Raw genomic sequence first — 26,595 nt, 5'->3', positions numbered from 1 at the left:
CCGGTCAAAGCGCGCCGCTGTCACTCGCGGGTCCCTCACGGCGAGCCAGGACTCCCAAGTAAGTTCCGTCCCTCCCGCAGCCCGGGATGCTCTGCGGGCTCTCCGTGAGGGTGCCGGGTAAAGCCGCTGCCGGGGCCCGTCCCGCGGTGCCGGTGCCGCTCTCGGTGCCGAGCCCGCCCCGCGCCGCCCTGCAGGGGGAGCCGCGGCCGCCGCGTCCTGCGCGGAGGCGGGAGCGGAGCGGGGCAGCGCCGGCAGCAACGCGCGGCTCCGGGCGCGGCCGGAGCGGAGCCCCCAGCCCAGGTGGGTGAGGCCGGCGGGGCCGCGGGGAGGGGCGGCGGGGCCCGGGGAGCAGCGCCCGGGGCGGAGCGGGGCGGGCTGCGGGGCTCGTCCCGCCGGAGCATCCCGAGCGCGGCTCGGTGCCGGCCCCGCAGCCGGGGCTCGGGTTCCCTCACGGCAGCCGCGGTCCCTCTCCTGCCCGTCCCGCGAATTTGAAAAGTGGCCGCCCGCTGCCCTCTCGGTGCAGCCGAGCCCCCAGCCGCAGGACGGGGCGATTTTGCCCGGCTGCCGCTTTCTCCTGCCCCGGCTCGGACGGTGTTTCCCCGTGGAGCCGGTGCGTTTCACCCCGCGCTGGTTCCCGACTGTCAGTCCCTCGACACACCCCCGCGCTCCAAGGTGTTTGCTCCGCGGATCTTCCCTCAAACATCAGGCGCTGGACTTTGCCTCCCTGCACCCACCCCTCCTCGGCCTTCCGCAGATATTTGTGCTTAATGACAAAATAGCGATTCCGGGGGAGCACCCTTCATCCTGCAAACTTCTCTGCAGTGCTTTCAAAGGAGATTTCTATCCGCTTCATAGTGTTAAAGGGAAAAGGGCAGGGACTGAATAGATGGCTCCAAACCTGTGCGGTCTTGTCCCAAAGGCTCCATCTCTGCCTTATCCCTGCCGAGCAGCTGAAAGTTCCTCAGCAGAGCCTCTTTCCCTGGAGCGCTCAGCCTCGGCACCCGCGATGGAGCCGGCCCTGCCCGAGGGCCTGTGCCCGGTGCCCTGTGCGGGGAGAGGCGGCTGCAGGACGGGCGGACGGGCAGACGGGCTGCGGGCTGTGGGGCAGGGATCTGCCCTGCCCGGCCCGGCCCGGCCCGGCCCGGCCCGCCCGCAGTGCCCCGGGCGCGCTCCCAACCCCGTCGGGGCTGCTGCGCGCTGCCCTGTGCGGGGATGCTCCGGGAGCAGATTGCTGCATGGACCGACAGTCACGGCTGCTTTATTGCTCTTTGGTTGCTTAATTGCTCTTTTGTGCCCTGGACATTGTGAGTTTGGGGGGTCTGGAGTGCTGGTTTTGCCATGGCCTGAAAGGAGGGAAGGTAGTTGAGCACCTTCTTCAAAACTGCCTGGGGCACTGAGCCCACAGAGAGACGGGAAGGGTTAACTTAAAGAGAACAACATGACTCACTTGGTAAATAGTTAATAGAATTGCTGTAACTACTTAAAATGATTTTCCTAAGCAGATGGCCAACTATTAGATAACTCTGTCTTTGGATGTATTTGTTTTCAGGTTTCTTATCGGGCTTGCAAGTCTCAGGCACATGTAACTCAAGAACTGGAGTAATTGATAAATTCATTCTTCTGCATGAGGGAAACTAGCAGAGGGAGAGAAAGCATGGTCAGCCCCTGCAGTCAGAGACACTCCTGGAGCATATTGCCCAAGTGAGGTAGAAAAACATTAGATAAAGTGACCAGCAAGGATGTGAGAGATATTTCAATTGGATTAGGTCTGTTGAGGAAATGCCTTATTCTGAATCTCAATAAAAAAGTCAATATAAACGTAATCATGTACCACAAAAACCTATGGAAACAAAATCCTGTCTAATGTAGCAAATGGATTAAATTCTGAATTAACCAGGAAAGCTGTGAACCTCTGAATTTGTAGAGAAAACATGTGGGTACAAACTGCAAACAACGTATGTGTGTACCTAAAATAAAAATGACCTATTGCAGGGTGTGAAAAAAAAAACCAACAAAGGCAAGCAGGTCTCCTTTTTAATGGTGGCCATGTGGTACATCTGTAATTTTCATGTGTATATAATCTGTGTCTTTCCGTATGTATTTTATACATAAAAAATAGAATCAGCATCACCCTGTACCAGGTCAGGGGATGTTGGCCCAATAATGATGTTTTTAGCCTCTGTCCTTCTATCAGTGGGTGCAAAAGGCACTGAAGGTCTGAGCTGGAAAGCCTCTGCAGGTCTCCCATATTTGCATTTCTGTTTTTGCTGATTTTTTAATAGAGTGTTTCCATAAGGGCTGCTGATGCTATTGCATTTGAATACAATCAACTTTTGAAAGATCTTCATCTTTTTTGTTTAATCTTCAATGACAGATTTCTTGTAGAGCTGTGTGCTTAATTTCTCCTGAGAACCAGTGGGGAAAGCTCAGCCCTGCAGAAGGTTTTGGGGGGAATCTTTACTCTTCCTTTCAGGGCTGTCTCTCAAAGGGTCTGGTCCCCCCTTGTTTTTGAACCTGGCTGCTTTTCCATCTTGTGCTGAGGGAAAGCCTCTCCCTTCACCACTTCCTTTCTGCCTGGCTGACTGATGGCTGCATGATTTCTTGATGTCTGCACAGGATGTTTAAGGTTTCACAGATTTCTCACCATTTTCACTGTGCTTCAGCTCTTCGCTGGGGTTTGACATTTCTGCCCACACCAGCTGGGACAAGGCACAGAGTGGGGAAAGTCTCTGAGCTCTGCACAGCTGGCAGTGAGCTGTTCTCCGTCCAAAGGCTGGTGCCAGCATCTCTCTTGGTGTCCTGCAAAGTTTGTCCTTGTCTTCAGCTCAAACAGATTCTGGCTCTGCGTGTTCATCTTCTCATTTGATCTGGATTGTGATTAAATCTCGAGGTTGTTCTTTATTGTGTGATTTCCATCTGTAAATGGAGATGGGCTATTAAATATTTTTTTGGTTGGACTCTAAAGTAAAAACCAGGAAGGAGATCTTGAGCTGTGTGTCAAGGAATCAGAGAAGATCCTCACAAGTCAGTGAAGGGTTGTTCCCTTTTATCAGGATACCTGGTATTTAGACCAGAAGGTTTGGTTGCTTCATGGGCCATCTTCAGGTTTTGCACAGTGCACCTGAACAGCCTTGGTAAAGCTACTTGAGCAAAGCAGCACCAGTTCCTTGCCTCTCTGCTCATTTCAGAAATGCTGAGGAAGCTGCCCCTTAATGAGATGCTTTTGTGGTTGAATATTGAGGGTTGGGCTGTTAGGGGTGAAGAACTGGCAGCACTCTCTCTTGGCAGGGCAGGAGGGTCTGGCAGATGCACAGAAGGTGATTTAACCTCTGGAGGCTTCAGTTCCTTCTGCAGTCAGAAGATGCCTCTCCCTCCACAAAGGTTGTATCTCTATCAGGGATAGTTATTGGTTATATTGCACTTTTTTTTTCCTGCAGTAGATCTCTGTAGATCAGAATGGACAGATGGCCCATACAATTCTCAATTATGGAAGATATCCTTAGGAGGCTCTTGGAGGTCATCTACTCCAGACCTCTGTCCAAAGGCAGGATCAGCTCTGGATCTGCCATTCCTGACATCTTTCTCCATCCTGCTCCTAAAGAGCAGCAGTGGAGACTCCTCACTTTCCCTGTGTGCAGGAAATACCCTGATTCCAGCTTAAACCTCCTTTGCTCCAACTCATTCTTCATCCTGGCCACAGTGGGCAACACACAGGCAATCAGCAAAGAGTATTTCAAAGCACTTCACCAAATGCAGGAATTTGGCAAATGTGAGTGGGTAAAGGTGTGATCTCTCTCATTCCTCAACCCGGGTCCTGGGGCTCCTGCCGATGGGAATTTTTACATTTTTATTTCTTTAAAAGTTACACATTTCAAGCCCAAATAAAGTAATTTTATTACCACTACAAAGGCAGCTGTGGAAGAAGGGTTTGAAGAGAAATGACAGCTACAAGACAAATTGTATTTATCTTAGATGGTAAGGCAGGGGTTGCCTGCAGTGGGTTTATCACTATCTGACAGGTAACAAGATAAAGTCCAGGTGCTACACAGGGATGTGGAAAGACTTGAAACAGGAATAAAGAATACTTTACAAAGCATTTTTAGGGAACATTTGCAAACAATGCGTCTGAGACAATGGAGAAGTTTGCAAGGAGGGAAACTTGCAGGGCTGACTTGAGGCAGGGGGAGGGAAAGGCTGAGGGAATCTTCCTGTGCCTCCGTGACACAAGGAGAGGAAAGGGGGGTTTTCCTGGAGCTTTGGAGACGTGACGGGTGACATGCCGGGCTGCTGTCTGTGTGCCGATTAGCATTTGCGATTGCTCCCAGCTCCGGGGGAAGGCAGCGGCACGCCGTCCCTGCAGCCTGGGGCTGTTCCATCTGCGGCCGGCATTCCCCGTGTCCCGGTGTCCCCGTGTCCCCGTTCGTGCTCCCGCCGTGTCCCGCAGCTCCCGACCCGTCTGTGTCTGGCGGAGCCTCTGGGAGCGATCCCGAGCCGCGGGTCCCGCCCGAGCATCCCCGGCCGGGGCAGCAGCGCTGCGAGCGGAGCCCGGTGCGGGCTTTGCGTGCATCCTTCGGGAATGGTGAGCTTTACAGTTCTCCCCGTTAGAAGTTTCCTCATTTAGTGTTCAGACCTCAGAGTCTCCTCTGTTTTCTCCAGGCTGGGCTTTGTTGGAGATGTTTTGGTTTGGGGTTGCACTGTTGTGTTCTCCCCTTGCTTCTTGTCTCCCCTTTCTCCCTCCCCACCCTCTCATTTTTTCTAACCAGGGCAGCATAAATGTTTCTGCTCTCTCTGACTGTTCTCTAATACTGGCCTCTTATGCAAATTCCCCTTCTTGTTCTGGGAAAGTCCTCCACAAACAGCCCTATCGTTTTGATTATTGAGTTTTCCCCAACAGACCAGGATTGTCAGATCCTGGTATGAATCAGCTGTTGAGCTTAAGGACTTAAGGGAAGTAGGTGGTTAAATGTCATATTCTCTGATAGTAACAACTTTGGTTTCAGTGTAAGATCCATATACTTGGGCACAGGCTGGGATTTTCCATAGGAAACATTCCCCTGGATAAAAGAGGTGGGCAGCTTTTTACTAAAATCTTCAGAAGAGAGGCACGTGATTGAAACAGATTTGAATAATTGCAGTTTCCACATACGTCCAATCCACAGATCAGTGCCCAGGTTCAATGGGATGGTGGAAAATCACATCAGGCTGACCTGGGCTGGCACCAGCACCATCACAGCTCCTGCAGCATGTGTGAGGAAGCGCATTGACATTTAGAAAGTTTGTAGAATGTTCTGCAGCCTGGATTTTGGCAAAAAAAAAAATGACTCTTGCTGATGGCTGCCTAGGGATATCAAGAGATAAATTGGGACTGTTCCTGATAATCCCAAAACGCAGGCCTTTTAGCAGACCTTTTAAAGCTGAGGCACCTAACTCTGTCAAACACCTGAAAAACATTAAGGCTTTGTTTTATGTCATCCTCTGTCTTACAAAATGTTGATGCAAACTTTGCTTGACCATTATGATTAATTTAGGATTCTTGTTAACTTTCCTACCCCATTCCTAAAGGGAAACCTTCCTTTTCCTCCTTGTGGCCACCGTACTGCCCAGCAGGACGATTACAGCAGCAAGAGATGGACACAGTGCACCGGGGAGAAACCATCCTGAAGGCTTGGGGAGTCTGTTCTGAGAGCTCCCCAGGATCCACCTCTGTCTGATTAACATCTTCTGTGTTTGGAGTCAAATGTCACAGTCCCTAAGGAATTTGCCTTGGGGGTCTTTTTTTTGGTTTATCCTTGTTTGGCAAGGTGTGAGCATCATGGTTGTCATGCATTTGAGAAACGATCGAAGGTTGCTTTACAGATGGACCTTTTGATATCTAAATATCTAAATTATCTGAAGTTTTCACAGGACAGAAGGGCCACTTGCCAAGGCTGGTGGAGGGATCTCTGCTGTAGTGGGGTCCTGACAGCTCTCTCCTCTCCTCTCCTCTCCTCTCCTCTCCTCTCCTCTCCTCTCCTCTCCTCTCCTCTCCTCTCCTCTCCTCTCCTCTCCCCAGCAAATGCAGGAAAAGGTTTTCTGCAGTGATTTCGGATCAGCTGCAGCTCTGCAGGGCGAGGAGCGGTGCAGAAGGGCAGCCCTGGGCGGTGAGCAGGGTGATTTCCCCGCTCTGCACCCCGGCTCTGCAGGAAGCGGGAGCGGTGCGGGGCGGACGCGCCCTGACCGCAGCGCAGGGCTGGGCAATGTTGTATTGCACTGAACCTACGGGGAAATGGCAGCAGGGCTTGAGAGTGCTCTCAGCACCACACTGACACTCTGCAGCAGCAGCAGGGACGCTGGAAAGTCTTAATTAATCAGATTATTATCAAGGATTTGGGGAAAACCCGGTGCCTGTGAGTACGTGCAGTGTCGGTGTGGCTGGGACAGTGGAAATGCAAGTCACTCACAGGGTGACAGCAGAGTGGTGCAAGTCACAGCAAAGGAGGGAGAATGACAAAGTGAGGCCATGCGGCCTCGGGGCATGATCAGAGCATCCACGCCTTATCCACAGAGGGTGGCAGAGTCCTGGAAATGCCTTAGAGAGCTCTGAGGCTGTGACCGAAGCACTGACAGGATGGTGAGGCTGACCCTGAGCAAATCAGCATTAGCAGTCACAAAATGGATGAGGGAAAGTGCTGGAAACAAACTCAGGGCACAGAAAATTTGCTCTTGTGGCTTTTGCCTGCTGTTGGGATGAGCAGGACAATGCTTTCATCAGGATAGGGATGGACAGCTGGGGAATCATTTAAAGTTACATGGAGAGGGACAGTGAGAGTTACATTCTCCCTGCTGTGGAAGGATGCTGGTTGACCTGCCGCAGCAGCTCTCCCTGCTCTCGGGTGAGGTTTTGTTTCACCATCGGGGTTTATGCAAACACTCCTGGCAGCCTGCAGGACCGTGCTGGAGGGAGCAGGGATCACCTGGGGCAGAGATAACCTGCACTTAGAGAAGGCAAACAGGGTTTGGGAATAACTGCGTAAAAATGCAAGAAAACCAACAGATGTACCCAATTCTCAACTGCCTGTCTGCAAACTTCATACAGAAATGAGAGGCAAAGTCACATCTGGAGAGAAGTCTGCACCATTATTTTAAAATAGACCAGAATGGATGTGTTAGCAGTATGATAAATATCTTCAGAGTAAATTCTTCCCTTGCTGTATTCTTCAATGGGTCACCTCTTCTTTATATTCTGTTTCCTCATTTCTCTTATGTTGTCCTTGAAGGAAATGCTCCTCATGTGTGAACACAGCTGGCTTTAGTAGGGCTGTGAGGAGGCAGGGTTTGCCTTTGAGTTCTTCCCTCACACAGGAAAGGAAAACTGGCTCCTCAGAGACATTGTGGATGCTGTTGGCAGTAGTAACTTGTTTCTGGCCATGGTACATGGTTTTAATTATGCTTTTTTACTTGTCTGCCTTATGAAAGCCTATCCAAATGCTCTATTTTTTTCTTTTTTTTTTTTTTTTAGAAACACCACATAGATAAATGAACATCAGCTGTCCTGAGTACAAAAAATTTGCTAAAAAATCCAATGTTTTGGTGTCTTTTGGCAATACCTCATGATGCCTGCTGCCCAGCGAGACTTTGGTGAGCACAGGGGAGCTGTTTTCCCTTCTCTTTGTTTGGTCTGGCTTATTTAACTGCTGGTCATTCATCCTTACTTAGTTTTGCCCTCCTTGGCTTTTTGTGACCATTAGAATTGGGATAATTACTGTGAGGTTTTTTTCCTTGCTTTTTAAACATTTATAACATCCACTTAGGAAAAAAAATATGGTCAAATGTGTTTTGTTCTAATCTTCCGCTGCCACAATAAAAATTAATCCACTTCTAGCACTTGGAGGGCAGGAGGCAAAGCTGCAATGTTGGTTTGGGATTTGCCATTCCTGTCAGCCAGCCCATCTTGCTTGTTGTCCAGTGGGATTTCATTTTTGGGGCAGTTTTGGTTTTTAGGGTTTTTGCTAATGGGCACAAACAGGAGGAGAGGAGAGTCTCAGGACAGGCTGGCAGGGGGTGGGTTTGTCACAGTTTTGGCTGCTGTCTCTGGTGCAACAGTCTGGGTATCTCTGGTAAATCATTCAAGGTTTCACACCCAGGTTCACCATGCTGGAGAACAGCCTCCTTTCCTGGCCTGGACTGCAGCAGGGATGGAAATGTACAACAGAATTGTTTCCCATGTTTAAACTGATAGACAAAGTTCAGGCACAGTACAGGTCTCTGAAGAGCCATCTCTTCTGCCTTTCACCAGTATGTGAAGGGAAGGTTTTAAGTCTTGGAGGGCTGTTGCTTTCCTGTAAGAGGGGATTACACCAAATTTAGCAAAGCTGAAGCTCTCATTTTACTTATTATTTCAGGAGAACTTGCAAAGCCTATCCAGAAAGCTCATTACCCCTCTGTAGGTTTATATTACAGCAGACTTCACTTCCCAAGAGGAGACAAAGCCTGTGCTTCCAAAAATCCCTGGCCTTGCATTTTTGCAGTCAGAGCATCAGTGGCTCAGATGATATTTTGGATAAAATCTGAAATGGTGCCTGGGAGGGTCAGACTGGCACGTGGAGCCCCTAAAAGAACAAAAATTTCCACACCTGCCCATGTCCTGCTCTTTCAATGGTGTCCATGCAGGCAGGCATGCAAGTGCTCCAGGTACCTGAAAACCAAGACCATGGTGTGCTGATAATTTTGCCTGCTTTGTTTCACTTGCATCCTTTGTTAACAAAGAGCAGTCTAGAGGGAAATAGTCTATTATTAATATTTAATTTCCTCCTGTTACTGTAAGCAGATGACCTAAAAGATCATTTAGGCAGCAGCCAATAATAAAGCAAAGAGAGGAATCAGAAAATGTACGTCTTGGTTAGGTGGGTGATGCCTCCTTCCTCCTCTTTCCTGCCCCACCCAGCCACAGCTCCTCATCCTCCCATGGGAGGCAGGGCTGGGGATGCTCCCCACAGCTCTGTGTGAGCACTCAGGGACCTGGGAAGCTGCTCTGTGTGAAGTGTTCATAAAATACTGAACTACAGAAAGGAAACCCCTGAGCAGCACAGAGAAGTGCTCCTGTTCCTTCCCTGTCATTCTCCCCAAAGGACACCTGTTTTCAGCATGTTTTACAGCCCCGGTTGTTTTGCAAATTTCTGTTCTGCCTGTGAGCACATTGGCTGGTTTATTGACTTGATCCTCTGAAGTGGTGGGGAGAGACAAGATTTCTTGGAGTCTTTGATTTCAAAGATAGGGAGATTCTCTTTGAGCCGAAGGGATTTCAAAGAGAGGATAAAAACTGACAAGCATCTCCCCCTCCAGGCTTCGGAAAGTAGGAAACAAATGATTTAGCAGCACCGATTCTTCTGCTTAGGGCCATGTGTGAATCCAAGGATTCCCCCTAAGGGAATTAGGTAATCTGCACGTGGCTGGGACCTGGGAAGGGTCATGTAGAAGGAGATGCAAGATTTGATCTGTGGAATGAGCAATCCCTGCCTGCTGATCTCCTGCCCATCCCGGAGCAGGCACAGACCCCCCTGGGGCCAGGCGAGGCTGCGCTCTGTCACTGCGTGCCCACCGAGTGTCCCGGTGCCCCGAGGGCTGCTGAGCATCCGCAGCTTTGCTGATGGGTGAGAGGAGCTGCCAGGCTGAGGTGTCCCAGGCCCTGAGGTGCATCTGCTCTGCAGCAGTGACAGAGCCGGGGCTGCCCAAACCCCCAGAGCACGAGGGGCTCAGCACAGGAGCTGCTCTGAGCTGGGTGCTTTGAGCCGAGCCCTGGCCCCGCTCAATCCTTTGGCACTCAGAGCAGGGGCAGCGCCTTGGTCCAAAGTCAACTGGAGATGCCAAACTAAAGCTTGCCTGGGCTCTGCTGGTGAATTGCTTCATGGGGACGTGCTGTGCAGATGCTTTATTGAATTTTCAAGGAGGAGTTTCGCATTGGGACTGAAATATGAGAGAGAACAGAGTGTTCCAAGTCACTACAAACGAACAGAGCAGCAGGTTTACAGGTTTGTGAATGACAAAAAAGGTTTATTCAATAATGGGGGAAAGGCCGGAACATAGCCCGGGGTATCAAGAAGGAATTAACAAAATAAAACAAGGGCTGATGAAGAAATACTAATTGTAGCTGTCCAGCCTGTTGAGTGATACAGGTTATTTTTCTTAAGTTTCAAGAAGCTTGCCATGCTGATCCCTCAAGGGCTTGAGATGTTAAATATACACTTCCCCAGTGAGTAAAGCAGATTGTTAATTAATTTTTTCTTATTAGACCTGATTGCTGAGCCTTTGGGTCTTGCATGAAGTAGACAATTCTACAATAAATTTAATTGTGCCTCTGGACCTACGTCATCTTCTCTGGGTGGTCTGTATTTCATTTTGTCCCTGTGCAGTGCATTTCTAGCTGTATAAGCAGAAAGACTGAGCCTGTTTTTGTTGTAAAGCAAGTTGCACCTACTCCTGAAATGGAGATTTGTTGTGCCAGGTGAGCAGTACAGCAGCTGGCACTGTGAGAGAGGAATGAGCAGAGGTGAGCTCAGCTTGAACGTGAACCCTCCTGCACATTCTGTCAGCAGCAGGTGAGCCTGGGCTGGTGTGGCCAGTAATTGTAATTGGCTTTTCTAATGTCAGTGGCTGCTGAGCAGCACTGAAGCAGAGACAAAATGTTGTTTTGTGGTGGCTGGGACACCTGCTCAGCTGCAGCCGTGTCTCCCCTGAGATGTGCTGGCTCTGCAGAACTCCGAATGTTTTCCGGCCCATCTGAGAGCAGAGGGTGGAAGGACACGCTGTCCTTTTCTGGACATAACATTCCAATTGCTTCAGAATAAATGGCTGGGGCTTGGGATGAGGAATCAGGCCACTCACTGTTTGTGTAGAGAGATGGAAGCAAGAGACAAACAAACTCAGAGATAAAAAATTCAAATTCAACACGAGGCCATGAAAGAGTCAAAGTGGAAGGTTAAAAGCTCTGTTGTGTCAGAGGACAGTGTGTGTGCAGCCATTGAACTGCAGGTTCCTGTTCTTTTTCAGGTCCAGGCAGAGGTGTAGGGAATTTCAGCTCTGTGCTGAGCCATTGGTATGTGCAGGAGCTCCACAGTGACGTTTGTAACTTTCCTCCATGTCCTGCTGGAGTTTGAGATGAGCCAGAGTCAGGATAAACAAAAATGCATCTAGGATTAGTATGGCTTTGTGATCCTACTGAAGGGAGCTCTCCAGTGGGGAAGAATATGCAGTAATTTTGCTTTGATCCTCTTCACTGAGGTGTTTGAGCTGTGAACAGGATGGGCAAGAGCAACAGCAGGGCTGTAGGTAAATCCTGAGCACCAGGGTTAAGGTGCCCAGTTCCCAGGGCTTCCCTCAGTTCTGACTCCATCCCAGAGGAGCTTGTAGGGGAATGATTGTGGCTTTAGCAGCGGTTTGGGCCCAAGTATGTCAGAGTACTTTGTCAAATGTTTCTAATCTTGGGCTGGCACTGGAGTTTGCTGTGCTCTTGTCCTGCATGGTGAGGTGTGAGGCTGTGGGAGGTGTGTGCTCCCACTCTGTCCTGCTGAGGACCCAGGGGCTCACACCCACCTCAGTCTCAGTCTCAGCCATGTCCTGCACCCCCTTCCTCTGAGGAGCCTGTTTTGCCCACTGCTTCCTTTGTTGGGTTGTTTTTTTCCTCCTACCAGCTTTTTCCTGTCTTTTTTTCCTCCCTTCTTGCTCACACACATGCACAAAGCCTTGTTTATTTCTCATCCTGCCCCTTCTGTTCTCTCTGCCTCCAGATCTTCTTTATTTCTGTCTTATATTCATTCTCATCCTCTTCCCCAGAAGCTGGGCTGCAGGGTGAGGTTTCAGTGTTGCTGCTTTGGAACAAACCTGTTGGGATTTGTAATGGACAGGCAGATCCTTGCAGGGGCATATCACTGACATCCCTGAAATCCTAGAAAGTAAAAGCCATCCTTAGGAAGCCACTGAAAAACCGAAGGTTTTGCTGTAGGAGCACAGACAATATAGAGACTTCTCGGGGTTTTTCTTCTTTAAAAAAGATTAAACGGATGATCTTTATCTTCCTCTTAATAGCTAGATCACACACTGATCTCTTCTGTTGATCTCTTCTGCTAAAACCAAAAAAAACACAGAAACAAGATAGCTGAAGGTAGAGAAAAGCAAGGGGTTTGAAGCATGTCCAAACCACCAAGAATCATTCGCTTTCCTTTCAAATGCAGCATTAGCAATAGAGCTCTAAATCAATGAAAGGTCTAAAATTAGATTATATTCCTGAGATCAGATGTGAATCACAAGTTAATCATATTTTCTTTTATTATCACTGTCTTTACCCTTTTATTTTATCCTGAGAAATTAGGTTTCTGACTTGAAAACAGAGTGAACTGTGAAGGCATCAAACCCTGATGGGTGAGACCATGCCAGATCACCTGTGGATGGAGCTCAAAAATCTTGTGTTTTGGAGGTCCTTGTTGCATCCAAAACTGAGCTCGGTGATTTATCAGTTAGTGCTGTGATTCTCTCTCTCTCCTAACCCTCTGATGTATCAAGCTGTTTCTTAAATTAATGAGAAAATATTATTGCTAAAGCTTGCTAAATAAGGTTTGCAACCCACTCTGGAAGTGACAGGCGAGGACAGCAAGCAATTATCTCTTGACTGTGGCACAAAGCTCAGGGAACTGTGTTCTCCCTTCTGCATTTTTAGCTGAAGCTGTGGTGAAATGCCCCCATATCTGAACGGAGGTACGAGGTGACCTGCAGGGGTGTGCAGGTGATGTGTATTCCGTATGAAATGCAGCTGCAGGGTTGTTTCCTCACAAGCAGCAGCAGCTTTAGCCCAGAGCTGTGTGCAGGAACTGCAGGAGCTGGAGTGCAGCCCTGAGCATGGCCCTGTGCCTGGGTGTGTATTTTGGGAGAGGTGAGTTTGGGTGGGCCTGGCTCTGGCTGGCTCTGGGAGAAGGATGATGCTGTCCTGGATGCCACCAACACTATGGACAGTGCAGGTACCATGAACCAGTGGTTTGCTGATAGGAGAGAGATTTACATGAACAAAAATAACAGAGTTGCAGGAGGGGAGCCTGCAGAGAGCCTTGCAAAGAGTGAGCATGGTCAGCAGGAGTGCCCTAAAGATGTCCCTGTCTGAGCTCCTTGCCCTGGATCTTGCACCGTGGATCCATGGAGGCCACAGAGGGCTGACCACACACGTGCCAGCAGGGCCCTGTGGCTGAGGGCCCCTGTCCCTGCAGAGCAGGGCCCTGGCGCAGCAGTTGTGTGGCCAAGCGCGTGAGGGTGGGCAGCACGTGATGGCTCCAGCGCGGTGTTTGCCCTCAGAGGGAGACAGGTGTGTGGGAAAGGCTCCTGCACCTTTCCTCTGTGCAGCCTCAGCACTTGCCAGCACATAATTAGTGGGGCTCTCGTGTTTCAGGGCGGGCTGTGGAGCAGCTGCTCAAGTGCCAGCTCAGTTGGTAGCCTTGAAAACAAAATGTCCCTTGTTTCCCATCACCACTGTGAAATGCTGCCTTCCTGAACCTGGGTTTGGCCCTGCAGCTTTCAGGATAGACAAAATGTGAGAATTTTGCCAATAATGTATTCTTCTAGGTCTGTGTAATATCCGTTATCAATTTAATGTGCCACTTTAATGAGATTTTGCTTTCTCCAGCTCCTCTGCAGAGCTGATTACTTAGTCTATGTGGTTGGTGTTTTCTTTTCTTTTTAGAGGAAGCTGCAAGTGAAGAAGTTTAATGTTTGCTTCAGCTGAAGAGAATATTTCCCAAGTCCTGGTGGGAAAAGGTGAAAAAGAGGACCAGAGGATGTTGCTATGGCATGGGGATGACAGGAAGCCATGACTAGGAGGAGGATTCTCAACAGGAAACAAAGCACCGCAGCCAATGTGGCTCTGCTGTTCAGTACAGCTGCTGTGCTGCGCTGCCTGCTGGACCCTGAGGCCTGGCCAGCACTGTCTGTCCCCAAGAGGGATTCTCCTGTCCGTTTGTCTGCTGGAGCCTGAATTGTTCTGCACCTGGTTAATCCACTGTGCTGGAGCTGGCAGACCCTGGGCTTCTTTTCTTGACACCGTCCCCTGTAAAGTCCTTGAGCAGCCATGGGGAGGAAGACGTGTGTGTGAGCAGCTTTCCTGGGCTGGCTGAGCCCTGCAGGGAGCCCAGGCAGCTTGAGGGGTGCTGGCTGTTCAGGGCTCTGCAGATATGAACGCTGAGCTCTGGGGCTGGTTGTTCTCACCATGCTAGTACATGGGAAGGACGACTTCCTCTCAGACATAGCCTACATCATCCTGGAGCTGATCATCGCTGTGCTGGCCATCCTGGGCAACATCCTGGTCTGCTGGGCCGTCTATCTCAACAGCAACTTGCAGAACGTCACCAACTACTTTGTGGTGTCCCTGGCTGCTGCTGACATTGCTGTGGGGGTGCTGGCAATCCCCTTTGCCATCACCATCAGCACTGGCTTCTGTGCCTTCTTCTATGGCTGCCTTTTCATTGCCTGCTTTGTCCTGGTCTTGACCCAGAGCTCCATCTTCAGCCTCCTGGCCATCGCCATCGACAGGATCATTGCCATCCGGATTCCCCTCAGGTGAGCAGGGGCTGGGCTGGGGTGGTGGGGGCTCAACATCCCTAAAAACACAGGTCTGGAGATGAATCAAGGAGGGAAAAGCTAAATGAGGATTGGTGCTTTTTCTCCTGTATTTTGAAAGCAACTTTTCCAGGTCCTAAAGTCTGCCTTGGCTGGTGGATTTTCTGCTTGCTTCCTTTTCCTGTTCTCCTGTGGTGGGTGTCCATGGCATCTCAGAGGTGCTGCCTGGGAGCTGCCGCTCCATACCCAGGCAAGCTGTGCCCCGAGCTGCCGTGGATGGCAGAAAGGGGGTGAGGCCAGCTTGTCCCTCCCCATGGGGAGCAGGGGGTTCTGCCTGAAGCTGGAGCAGCAGGGCTGGGGCAGGGAGCTGGGGTTTCTCTCAGGGGTCTGGTTAATGTGGAGGGAGAGGAAGCAGCAGGCTACCAAGGAATGGGCCTCAGGAAGGTTTGGAGTGGCTCAGGCACTGCCTCTGGAAGCACAGCACAGGATGGGTCAAGGTGGAGGCTTGTCCCAGCCCAACCTGCAGGTGGGGATTTGTGGTCTCTGCAGTTGAAGGAAAGAAAAGGACATTTTAATGACTGAGACTGGCTGCTATGTGGTGTGTGACCAGGGAGGCTGGCATGGGACAGGGGCAGGTTTGTCACACACACAGGGGCTGCTGCTCATTCAGTTTGGCAGGAGCACATTGCTGCAATGGGCTCTGTGTGCCCGTGGGCGCGAGGCAGCCCCACACTGCTGTGACTGCTCTGAGGCACTCACCGAGCTCCAGAGATGGAGAGGAAGCTCTGGAGAGGCTGCAGAAGGACTGTAGGAGTCTCCTTCCTTCCTGTCTTGTCCCTGGGAGGATGCAGCACGCTCTCAGGAAAGGAGAGACCGCCCTCGTCTCCTGAACAACCAACGTGGCTGCAAAAATGGAACCAATTCCTGGTTTTTATGCTCTTGAGTTTGAGTTTTTGGACATCCTCACTCTTCTTGAGCTTAAATCACTTTTGCTGATCTGTACAATTTAGTTCTGTCTCTTCTGAATACTTTGGTCATGCAGCACTTATGTCAATTAACACAAACCTCCTGTTCCAAACCAGAATGGGAGCCCTGGAGAGCGGAAATTGCCTTTCCATGTGGAAGGACCAGTGCAGCCAAGTCCTTCTGAAGCCTCACCTCAGCAACTTTGTGCTGCTCTAACACTGACTCCAAACCCTATTGGTCATACCTGTTACAGCCTCTGGTTTTGATGTAGGTGTAAGGAACAACTGTTCCATTTTATTGCAGAGAAAACTCTGTTGATAATGGTTACCTATAAACTGGACAGTCTCCACTTTTCTACAGTTCTGCTATAGATGATTCCAGTTTATAAACCAAAATAATGACAAATGGTACAAGGAAATACGTTGAGTAGCCCCTGGGAGCTGCCTCTGGAATGGTTTGAGAAGGGCTGATGTCTTGATTTCATCTCTCACAAGGTAACTCTGAGGATGCCTGCTGACAGTTTAAGCTCTCTTATTGCTAGAGCATGACTTGCCAGGAAAGGGATTTTTAAAATCTGGATTTCTGCCCACGTTTTGGGCTATCACTGTAACTATATTGTCTTGAAAATGTAATTTCCTGGAACAGCCAAGGTAAAGAGTCTTTTCAAAAAAACCAGAGTACATCAGTGCTGGGCAGGACACCGGTTTCACTATCTTGTTTTGGAAAAAACAGAGCACACCCTCTTCCTCCCCAGGAACAGAGGGACTGATTGGATGCAGAAACCCACAGGTAAATCCATGGGTTCCTCCTCCTCTCTGTCCTCTGCTGTTTGTCCTTTCACAGCAGGAGTGATGTACTTGTCAGTTGCGTTTTGCCTTTAGAATTTATGGATGAATAAGCATTTATAGCCTCAGACATGGTGAGAAAGTGAAAGCTGATTATCTGAAGAGGGAAATGTGGTATAATTTAGATTGCCCACATCCTCATGTTTTTTCTTTTTTTTAATAGCTGTTTGTCTCAAAAAGGGGTCAAACAATTTGATGGAAAGTTCTGCCACTAACAGGGTGTTGTTTTCACCTCATCCTTTAATACCTGGGAAGGTCCCTTCTCCTCCTCACAGGACATGAAAGGTACCAGCAGGTATTCCTAATATTCATTAGCTGAATAATTAATAGACCAGACTTCCTTCACTCCAGGGAAACCAAAAAGGGCCAAACCTGTGTTTTATTCTTCTGTTTCTCTTTAAATATTTCATGTCTGATCTGTCCTAATGAAGATAACTCCATATGTGGATGTGTATTCCTACAGAAATAAACTGTCAGTATTAAGAAGGCAGAAGAGTGGGTTTTCTGATACTGCTTGGTTTTGGACCCCTCAGTACATTATTAGTTACCTTTGAAATTATTTTTTTGTGGAGAAGATACCCCCCTCCAAAAAACTGCAATGAAAAAAATATTTATAGGTGAAATTTTAAAATAGATAAAAACAAATTTGTGAATATCTTATGTGTTCTGCCTTTCAAACAATGGCAATATTTTGTAGAATTTGGTCTATTTTCCACAAGTTCTCAAGCACCTGGCTGAATTCTGCCAGGTTTCATACAAATGTACCACAGTAAGGCACTGCCAGGGAAGGGAGCCCGAGCCATTGTTCACTCTAGGACAATGAGAGGTCTCTCACATGGCAGGTACCTGAAAACCTGCCCTGGCCAATATCCAACCCCCAGGTCTCTGCACAAACCTGGCTGTGAGTGTGGGCCCCAGGATGGAGCCCTGGGCCAGGAACAATTGCTGCTCTCCAGGCTCCGCGGTGCCAGCCAGGGCAGCGTGCCCAGCCGTGTGATCCTGGGCAGGGATCTGTGGAAGGATGTTCATTCCCAGCAAGGACAGGTACCTCCAACTCACAGCACACAGAGGGGAGATTTTCCTTCCTGCAGCCAAACAGAGAAGTTTGCTGAGGTTGCTGAGGCTGCTGCTTGCTCTCCGTGCTGAAACACGTGGGTCACACAGTGCCACTGCAGCCTTTGCCTCCGGTGAAAGCTGCTTCTGCTGCTGCCAGGCTTCTCTGGGGAAACATTAGCAAGGTGCAGCTCCCTGATGTTTGGAGCTTTGGGACTGGTTTATCCCATGTTATCCCACGTGGTGGTGATTTAAACTGCAGTTCTGAGGTGGCATGGGGATGTTTTTGTGCCAGAGGACATGAAGAATCAAGGAAGGAAAAGCTAAATGAGGATTGGTGCTCTGGCTTCCCAAAATCTAGGAAACATAGGAGAAATGAACACCAACCCCGAATAAAGTATAGGATGTGCAAGGGACCTTTGTGCTGGGAACAGTCTGTTTCAGTAGTTGCTTTAATTCCCTAGATTTCCTTTCTTTAATGCTCATATGTGAGCATCTAAACCAGTGAATCAGGGTTTTAACGTTTTATTGCCACTTTGAGCCATATGTGGATTAATTTCTTTCCCTGCTCACCATAAAACCTTTTGACTTTATGGCAGGCATTTCCTACGTATGTTCATCTGTTAAATAGATTTAGGGCAGGTTCAGCCTAATGTGAGAACACAGTAATCCCTCTCCTTCTCTTAAATGGGCACAGCTTTGAGAGCAGTGCCTTCATGGTCTGCACAGAACTTGCTGTTACCAAGGTTTTGCTCAGGAAGCTGATCACATCACAAGCAGAACGTGTCTGCCCATCATTGCTGCTCCTGCTGGTTAAAGAGATCATGCTGGGCACCTGTGCCCACCTGGGGGACCCCACCTGCCCCTCTCCAGAGCGTGGATAAACACCAGGATCTGTTGGTGCCTGGCAATAGAGGAGGAAGGTTCCAGATGAGTGGTTTGGGAAAGGTTGTTCAGTTGGTACATGTGAAGGTCTCAGTTTGATTTCTTGCCCTGTCCCAGATTCCCTGGATGATCTGGGTTTGCCAGGGTCTCTCATTTCCACCTACATGCAATAGGGACTGAATCTCCTGCTTGGTGCTGTCCCTGATGCTGCAGCTGCCTGAAGTGTGGCTGGTGGGTGCTTGGTGAGCAGTGTTTTGTAGTGATTTGTTAAACACCTTTGAGCAGTGCTGAATTCAGATCAAAGCCCTCAGCTGGGCATTCTGGGTGATGCAGTCTGAAAAATGCTGCACACCTGCCAGAGGATGTGCAGTGCTGTCCACAAAGGAGGGCTTGGAAGACAAGCAGCAGGATGGCTGGACACTGTGAGGGTGAGTTAGGCCAGCTACATACCACTCAATGCAGTGAAAGAGTTTAACTTCTCCCTGAAGACACATCCACAGCTGGATTACTCTAGGCAGCCCAGAGGAGCTGTACATTCACCAAGGGCAGCTGTTCTCCTGCTCCACTTTGCCAGCTGGGTATTTGGGAGAGCAGCAGGGCAGGTTGAAACTATTTTGGGGAAAACTTTCACACTTCCATGTGTTTGCAAAAGCTGGGTTTGCTTTGTAGAGGAGACGTGACTCTATCCCCACCATGAGCATCCCTGTGCTCACATCCTTTGTGTCTGCAGTTTCACAAGCAGAAGTGGTTGGTTGTGCAGCAAGTGTGTTATTTCCAGGAAGCAGAACTGCTGCTGCACAGACAATCCAGTGCAGCCTGGACACATCAGGCACGCTGCAAAGTCACCTGCCAGCTCTGCAGAGCAGGGGCTACAGGTGTGAGCAGCTCCTTCCAGCTGGCTGTGTCTCCTGCGTGGTGCCAGCAGCCCCCAGGGTTGCCAGGGTTGGGGACGTGTCTGGGGAGCCCTGAAGTCACCCTGTGGAATGGAATGGCTCTGGCCTGGCTGCTGCGAGCCTGGAAAGATACTGAGACAAAGCACACAAAGATGTACACAAAATCTTCAATGACATCTCCAAGTGGATGAGAGGAAAGAGTCCAAGAAAGCCCATCTGGACTGTAACGCTGCCTCAGCCAAGTCAGTCAGAGGTGCCTCGTGTGGATCCCAGAAATTAAGCTCTCCTAAACAAATCCACACTTCTCAGTGGGTACCTGGCCAGCACAAGGCCATTGGCTTTGTCACCAGATGCTGTGAGCCCTCTGTCCTGACCCTGGGAGATGTTGACCGAGGTGTTATGGACATGCAGGGCAGTGCTCTGCAGCTGGGCAGCTGCTGGGGCTGGGTGCTGTTCTGAAGCCTTGCACAGCTCCTTGCATGGGAATCCCCAGAGGACAGGAGGGAGGGGGAAATGCGGCGGGGTGTTTGTCTGGAGCAGCGCTGAATGTGTTTTTAGTGGAAGGAAGGGACATCTCTAGTCGTGGGATAACAGCTGCGCAGTTTCAAAATTCCTCTGACAAAATGTAGCTAATTCCAGGGCTGCAGGGTTTTGGTGGTTGTGGGAGGTTTTTGGGATTTTTGTTGTTGTTGTTGGGTTGTTTTGTCTTTTTTTTGTTTGTTTTTGTTTGTTTTGTTTTGTTTGTTTTGTTTTGTTGTTTTTTCAAGCTTCAAGGGCCCCCAGCCACTCTCTTGCTCCCTGAGTGTACATTTCAAAGCACAGATGCTGTTTTGATGTGTGGACGAGGTCTGAATGGAGCAGCTCTCCACTACCATTCATGCTGCGCCCTTTGCATCCTTTAAGCACTGAGCAGGATCTGCTAATTGCTGGAAAAAACCTTTTTCTCCCTCAGAATCAGCTGAAGTCTTTCCTCATTTCTGGAAGGGCAATTTAGGTGTGTTTTGCGTGCTGGGAATTGTGTGCTTGGCTCCCTTATCCACTTACTCTTTTCTGGTTTTGAAATGCAACTGAGAAAGGGAAATTGAAGCCTGATGGGTCTTGTTTTTTTCCAAGCCCATGGTCAGGGATTTAAAGCATGTGCAGGATCTCCATTCTGTACTGTGCAAAAGCAGCCACTCTTCTCCCTTGTCTTGAACTCGTGCTGGGATAGGAGCATGAACCTGTGGGAGCAATTATTTCACTGGAAGATGGAAAGATTTCTGTGGTTTGTTGTATTATTTCTTGTAATGTTTGTTTTTGGAGAGAATTCTGGGGACAGAGGCAGAAGGAGCACTGGGTAAACACTGGGAGCTACTGTTGGGTCAAACACAGTGTGGGACCCACGCTGCCATGTGAGAACCCAGCCATCTACTTTCCATGCTGAGCATTACCCAGGGAAGGAAATTGCACTGAAATGTTAAACTGCTGCCCTAATTTACATTTTCAGAGGGGAGAACTGGTGGAGTCAGCTCAGGGTTCGCAGTAACCTGTGAGGCCCTGGAAACTGGCTGATAAACAAACCAAGGTCTCTGCTGCACTGTCAGATCCTTACCATTTGGTTATTGTTTCTTTCAACAGATTATGGAAAGTTTACTGTTAAGAGCAGTGGCTTCAGCCAGGCATCAATACCTCCACCACTGAGGTCCCTTTGGTGTGTGCAGGGCAGGCCATGGCACACCTGCAGTCAGAGAATTGTCCCCAGCTTTATTTCTCTTTTCTGAGAAAGATATGGGATCGACTTAGCTGGGCTGGTGAGGAAAACTGCTGACTTGCCTCAGTTATTTCAAGAAGGTTGGTGGTGCTGCTTTTCCTGAAAGTGCCACTGAGGAGCAGAGTGAGGTGCCATGCAGGCAATGCCAGCCTGGCTGCTGCAATGGAGCCAGCAGGATCTCCCTGGAGCACACCAGAACGTGGATGCAGGGCTGGTGGCTCTGTGCCTCCAGGCTCTTTTGTGCTATTTGTTTTACAGATCTACTGCAAGACAGACCTAACAATTCCATGCTAAAAGGCTGCTCCTTTGCCAGGAAGGAGCTGCTGCCTTAGGCTGTGGCAAGAGACCCACAGTGGTCTTCATCACAAGGGTCAGAGCAGTGCTCTTGGTTATCCAGGCTGCAAGATCTATGTGCACACCCAAGTGGACTGGTGCAGTGAAGGAGCACAGATGAAAACTGAATTATTTCCCTGCTTTTCTGTCAACTATTCACTGCTTAAAGGAAAGGGGAGGGAAGTAGGTGGCACAGTGTCAGCATGTCCTTGGTGTGCTGCATGGGTTCTGCACATCAGTGCAAAGGCCCCTCTGATGAAGGAGGTGCCTTTCTCACTGTCTTCTGGGCCATGGGGCCATTGTGAGGTTGTGTGGGTGCCAGCAGCTTGTTGAATGACACTGACACAGCTCCCATCTGCTCTGCTTTACAGGTACAATGGCTTGGTGACCGGCTCTCGAGCCAAAGGCGTCATTGCCATCTGCTGGGTGTTGTCCTTCATCATCGGCCTGACTCCAATGCTGGGCTGGCACAACGGAGCCCAGATCCAAGAGCCCCATTCCAACTGGTCCTCTCCCATCAACTGCAGCAACAGCATGGTGGCGTGTCTCTTCGAGGCCGTGGTCACCATGGAGTACATGGTCTACTACAACTTCTTTGCCTGTGTGCTCCTGCCCCTCCTTCTCATGTTTGGTATCTACTTGAAAATCTTCATGGCAGCGCGGCGCCAGCTCAAGCAGATGGAGAACAAGATGGTACACGGGGAACGTTCCCGCTCCACGCTGCAGAAGGAGGTCCATGCAGCCAAGTCCTTGGCCATCATCGTCGGGCTGTTTGCGGTCTGCTGGCTCCCGCTGCACATCATTAACTGCTTCACCCTTTTCTGCCCGGACTGTGCCCACGCTCCCCTGTGGCTGATGTACCTGGCCATTATCCTGTCTCACGCTAACTCGGTGGTGAACCCCCTAATTTACGCCTACCGCATCAGGGAGTTCCGCTACACCTTCCGCAAGATCATCAGCCAGCACATCCTGGGCCGCAAGGAGCCGTTCAAGGCGGGAGCCGCCAGCTCCAGGACTTCCACCCACGGCGGGGACGCGGAGAACGCCAGCATACGGATCGGTGAGTATGCGCTGGAGCTGTACGGCAACGGAGAGATCCACAGGGACCCCGAGAAGCAGGACTTGAACAAATGCAAAGCTGCCTTGGAATGGCACCAGAACGGAAACGCTCTGGACTTGGAGACAAACGGACATCTCCCGCATTCCTGTAAAAATGGGATTCTCTCAGATGCATGCCTGAACAGGGAGCTTCACAGTGAAGAGCTAATTGATGCCCAGGTGTCTTACTCAGACCTGGAAAGAGCAGCCTTTGCTGCAGCTGATGTTTCCTGATGAGACTTTTGAAATTTTCCTGGTAGAATTGTTTTTTTTTCCATTGGTGACCTCTGCCATGGCAGAAAGGGAGGCTGGGGGGCGGGGGGAGAGCAGTGTATTCAGATCACTGTGGAGAAAGGGGTCCATATCCAGGACTGTTGGATGATCCTAAATACCAGGCTGGAGAAGAGCCAAGAGACCACTGAAGTGGACTAAGGAAGGAGGACACGTTACCCATCAGTGACCTGTCACCAAGGGCAGTGCCAAGGTCGAGGATGGCATTCCAAGTTGAGCACTGGGAGACTGCTGATGCAGGGATTTTGGGACACTTTGCTGTACTGTGCCTCTGGTTGAGAGCTGGTTTCACTGTCTTTACCTATGGAAATAGAAGTGTGGCTGGAAGTATTCCCTGAATAACAAAGAGCAACTGGGAAGGAAGGGCCTCTGAGTTCTGTGGCCCTGCAACAAGCAGAAGGGGGATAGCAAAATCTGTTGTCAGGAAGGATGCCAGGAACTGCTTGGAGAGGGAAGGAATTTACCTGATTGGAACTCTGGATACTTTCAACCATGGCACTTTGTCTTTCAGTTTGTGTTCTTGAAGCTTTTACTGCAACAGGTTGCTCAAATGGGTTTTTTCCACATGATGATAAGGTTACTTTATGTTAACTTATAAAAGATGGGCAAGAGCTCATGTCTGTTCCCTGAGTGCTCAGCGTTCCAGATGCACATGGCAAATATAACCTCTTAGCACTCCCCTTTGTCCAACAAATCACCAAAGCTGAGCCTTGCCAAGGATTTCCCTTGGCAAAAGGCTGTGGTGCTGTGGGCTGTGTCCTCAGGGCAGGGCTGTCAAGGGCTGTGGGTGTGGGAGCTCTTTGTAGAGCTCTCCCCCTCCCTCTCTGCTTCTCTCCTGAGCTCCTAGGATGCAAATTCTTTCCATGGCCCCAGATGTGTGTGAGGGGAAGTAATATTCCATATTTCAGTCATCTTCATCCTCACTCAACAGGCTGAGGGACTTTTTTTTACTTCTTTCTTGGGATAGAGAGCAACCCACACACATACCTTGACCTAATTTTGGAATTCCAATGAGCTCTATTTAAAAAACCTTTTCTCCTGTGATTTCAGTTTTTTCCTGAGAAGCCTGATGTGTCCTTGTGGTGCAGAGGCCAACAGAGGAAGCTCTGGGCTCTGTCTGGTTAGAAGATGCTCCTGCTCTGAGAAGCTGAAAGGTGTCAGTGGTATTGGAACTCAGCTTAGAAACTGCAGTTTCTACTTTCTGTAGAAGAGAACAGGCAAATTTGTGCTGCAGCAAGTGTACACATTGCTGTGGTTTGTTGCAGAGGTGTTTCACTGCAGTTTGGTAATTTTCTGGAAGGAAAATTAAGGAAGTTTGGCAGCTCAAGAACAGCAGAAAACCACATCAGCTGGAATTCTACCTGAATATTGTCTGGGTTGAGTTTTTCAGACAAATAATCCATGTCCTGTACTACCAGCCTTCTGGAGAGACAGGCAGTAGTCCCAGGTCCTGCTGGGAAGTGAAAAGTCTGGTAATTCCAGGGATCTGAAGCTCATTCCCTAGCTGAAAACATCAGAAATATCCTCCCTCACTCTGGTTCCTCCTCGTGTCTGTCCACAAACATTTCAGAAGCCAAGGGGGATTTTCATACTTGAGGAAGAGCAGGTTAGGTCTGTGTGTTCTTATTCCATGTTTATTTTATATATTGTGAACTATTAAAGTGAAAAATCAGTTTTATTTTGAGGAGAATTTTCTTTTTGCCAGTTTCCCTACACGCATGTGGGGAGAAGCTTGTGATGCTGAATGTGTTTGAGCATGTAGCTGCTGTGGGCTACACAAAGCTTGCTGTGAGATGGATAAAATGATGAGGCTGCCACCACAGTGCTTAGCAGAAAGACAGGCCAGTTGTAGAACAATAGACTTGGTGGTTTAATTGAACTGCTGCTTTCTTGGCAGGGCTCTTGCCCGTGGTCTGATGTCAGAGGAGAGGATTATCCCTGAAGGAGCTCTGAGCCATTCCCTGTCACTGATGTCACAGGCAGCTCCTGCGAAGGGGGACTCGGGATCTCGTCACTCCTGATCCTCCTGGATGGAATATTGCTGTGGGTTATTTGTGTGATGCCTTCTCTGACCTCCTGTAACAGCAGCAGAGAACTCAGGAAAATGGGGGGCTGTTCTCTTCAGGCCTCAGCTGGAGCTGAAATGTTTCTAAGAATAACACAAGATTACATCCGGCACTCATGTCAATAACAATTAGGTCCACAAAGAGCCAGAGCAGGGGAGGAAGTGTGGGAAAATACCAGCATTGCTCATGTGCTGGAGCACACACCAGTGCAGAAGTGTTGCCTGCTGAGCTTTAGCTGCCATTGGCAAAGGGATGGTTTGCACAGTTGGTGTGGATTGGTTGCTTTCTATATTTCCTGAGCATCTCCACACCTACTTGTGGCTGTTTCTTGCTTGGTTGCCCCAAGAATCAAGCTGATCTATGTTGATGGACAAGCTTAGGATTGCTTTGCTTTCCAGATTGCTCTGGAAAACTTTCCTGCCCAACTAGATCACCACCTGAGCTTAGTGGCTTTCCACATGTCTTGAACTGAACTTTTGTGTTGCTGCTTGAGCTGCCCCCAAGAGTGTCCAGTCCCTTTCAATATCAGTGGTCAAACTTGAAGTGAAAAGGGTGTGTGAAGGGGTGGGCTGTGTGCAGGAGGAAGGGCAGGGAATGGACAGGGTGCTTTGTGGGGCTGCCTGCAGCCACAGGAAGGAAGGGATGGCAGCTGCACCACAGGCTGGGCCTTCTGGCAAGCACATGGCTGAGATGGACCCTCAGGATCTGAAATGGTTGTTGGGGAGAGCAGGAGGCTTTTGAACAGAATTTTGGACTTCATGTTTCTTGTTTCCTAGGGATCATAATTTCAGGGCTTCCTGCTTTTTTGTTTCTTCTCCATAAAAAAAAAAGGTCCCACCAATGAGGTGTGCTCTTTCCTTCTCTGGCAGCTCTCCACTCCTGAGAGAAGTACCTGCTTTCCAAACTTCCTAGGACCACTCAAATCTCCATTTTTCTTCCAGCTGGAGAATGTTTAGCTGATCCAGCTGTTCTGGATAAACAAAGATGGTGCCAAGGCAAAGGGAAGAATGAGGTGACTCTCAGGAGAGGCTGGAGAATCCCAGGTGCAGTGGGTCCACAGAGTAGGAGCTGGGGTCAGCAGAGACCAATTTAATTGAACGAGAACTTCTTGCTAAAAAACTCTGAAGATGCATTGAGAGATGTGGTGCTTCATTTGGTGTGAGGGCATTCCATAAATTTCACCATTCCCTGAAGACTCTTAGGCTCCAGAGTTTATTTGTTTTATAAGAGTTTTGGAGAAAGCAACGTTTGATCCGTTGCCAGGAGTAATTTTACCAAGAGTTCTTGGTGCTCTCTCCTCAACAGGGCACTGCTTTTTGTGTGTGCAAATAAATGCACTCACAGCTGTATCCTGCAGAGTCCCTTTGGATCAGTGATATTTCAAAGCTCTGTGCAAGTTTGAGCTGCAGCTTTTGAACCAAGAAGCAATGTGGCATGGTGAGACACAAAGGGTTTCTCACTGGTCCCAGTTGGTGCAGGTGGACTTGGAGTGACATAGAATAGTCTGAGCCTTTGGTCATTTTTTGATGATGCCTCAAGGGATGCTGGTGGAAATAGAGAAGTCTCTAAGGTGAGGGAGACTGGAGGGTCAGGATGGACAGGAATTCCTGGTAGTGAAGGAGCATTTGCGGAGCAGGTGTTTGGGAGGATTTCAGGGGAGCAGGAACGTGCTGGGAGGTGCTGAGGGGTGCAGAGGTGATGCTGGCTTGAGACCAAGGTGGGACTTGCTGAGGAAGGACTCTGGAAGGGATGTACAGCCTTATCCTGAGCTCTCCTGGGTCACTGCACGGATCAGCCCTTCCTGGGGCGTGCACAGGGTTGACTTTGTAGGGTCTGTATTGACA

At 49.4% G+C, this 26,595-nt stretch overlaps 1 protein-coding gene across 3 annotated transcripts; it reads left to right on the top strand.

Moving 5' to 3' along the window:
- Positions 1–25,315, top strand: ADORA2A (adenosine A2a receptor). Of its 3 annotated transcripts, XM_054288928.1 has the most exons (4): positions 228–300; positions 7,499–7,617; positions 13,700–14,571; positions 21,668–25,315. In XM_054288928.1, the coding sequence occupies exons 3-4, from the start codon at positions 14,222–14,224 to the stop codon at positions 22,626–22,628; spliced, it is 1,311 nt and encodes a 436-aa protein (XP_054144903.1). In that variant the 5' UTR covers positions 228–300; positions 7,499–7,617; positions 13,700–14,221; the 3' UTR covers positions 22,629–25,315. The 3 variants fall into 3 exon arrangements, with proteins under 3 accessions (XP_054144905.1, XP_054144904.1, XP_054144903.1); XM_054288930.1 differs by lacking the exons at positions 228–300; positions 7,499–7,617 and adding an exon at positions 1–58; XM_054288929.1 differs by lacking the exon at positions 7,499–7,617 and having other exon boundaries at positions 227–300.
- The last annotated feature ends 1,280 nt before the right edge of the window (positions 25,316–26,595 follow it).

The sequence above is a fragment of the Melozone crissalis genome, unplaced genomic scaffold (genome assembly GCF_028551555.1).
Source record: "Melozone crissalis strain CALT ecotype California unplaced genomic scaffold, PUWL_Pcris_2 ptg000063l_1, whole genome shotgun sequence".
NCBI classification, from domain to species: domain Eukaryota; kingdom Metazoa; phylum Chordata; class Aves; order Passeriformes; family Passerellidae; genus Melozone; species Melozone crissalis.
The sequence above is the reverse complement of the archived record's forward strand: the minus strand, read 5'-3'. Positions and strand labels throughout refer to the sequence as shown.

Bases quoted from the DNA above. Each gene is read 5' to 3' on its own strand.
- ADORA2A (XM_054288930.1), top strand. From the start codon at position 14,222: ATGCTAGTACATGGGAAGGACGACTTCCTCTCAGACATAGCCTACATC. The intron at 14,572-21,667 runs GTGAGCAGGGGC...TCTGCTTTACAG, and splicing joins GCCATCCGGATTCCCCTCAG to GTACAATGGCTTGGTGACCG.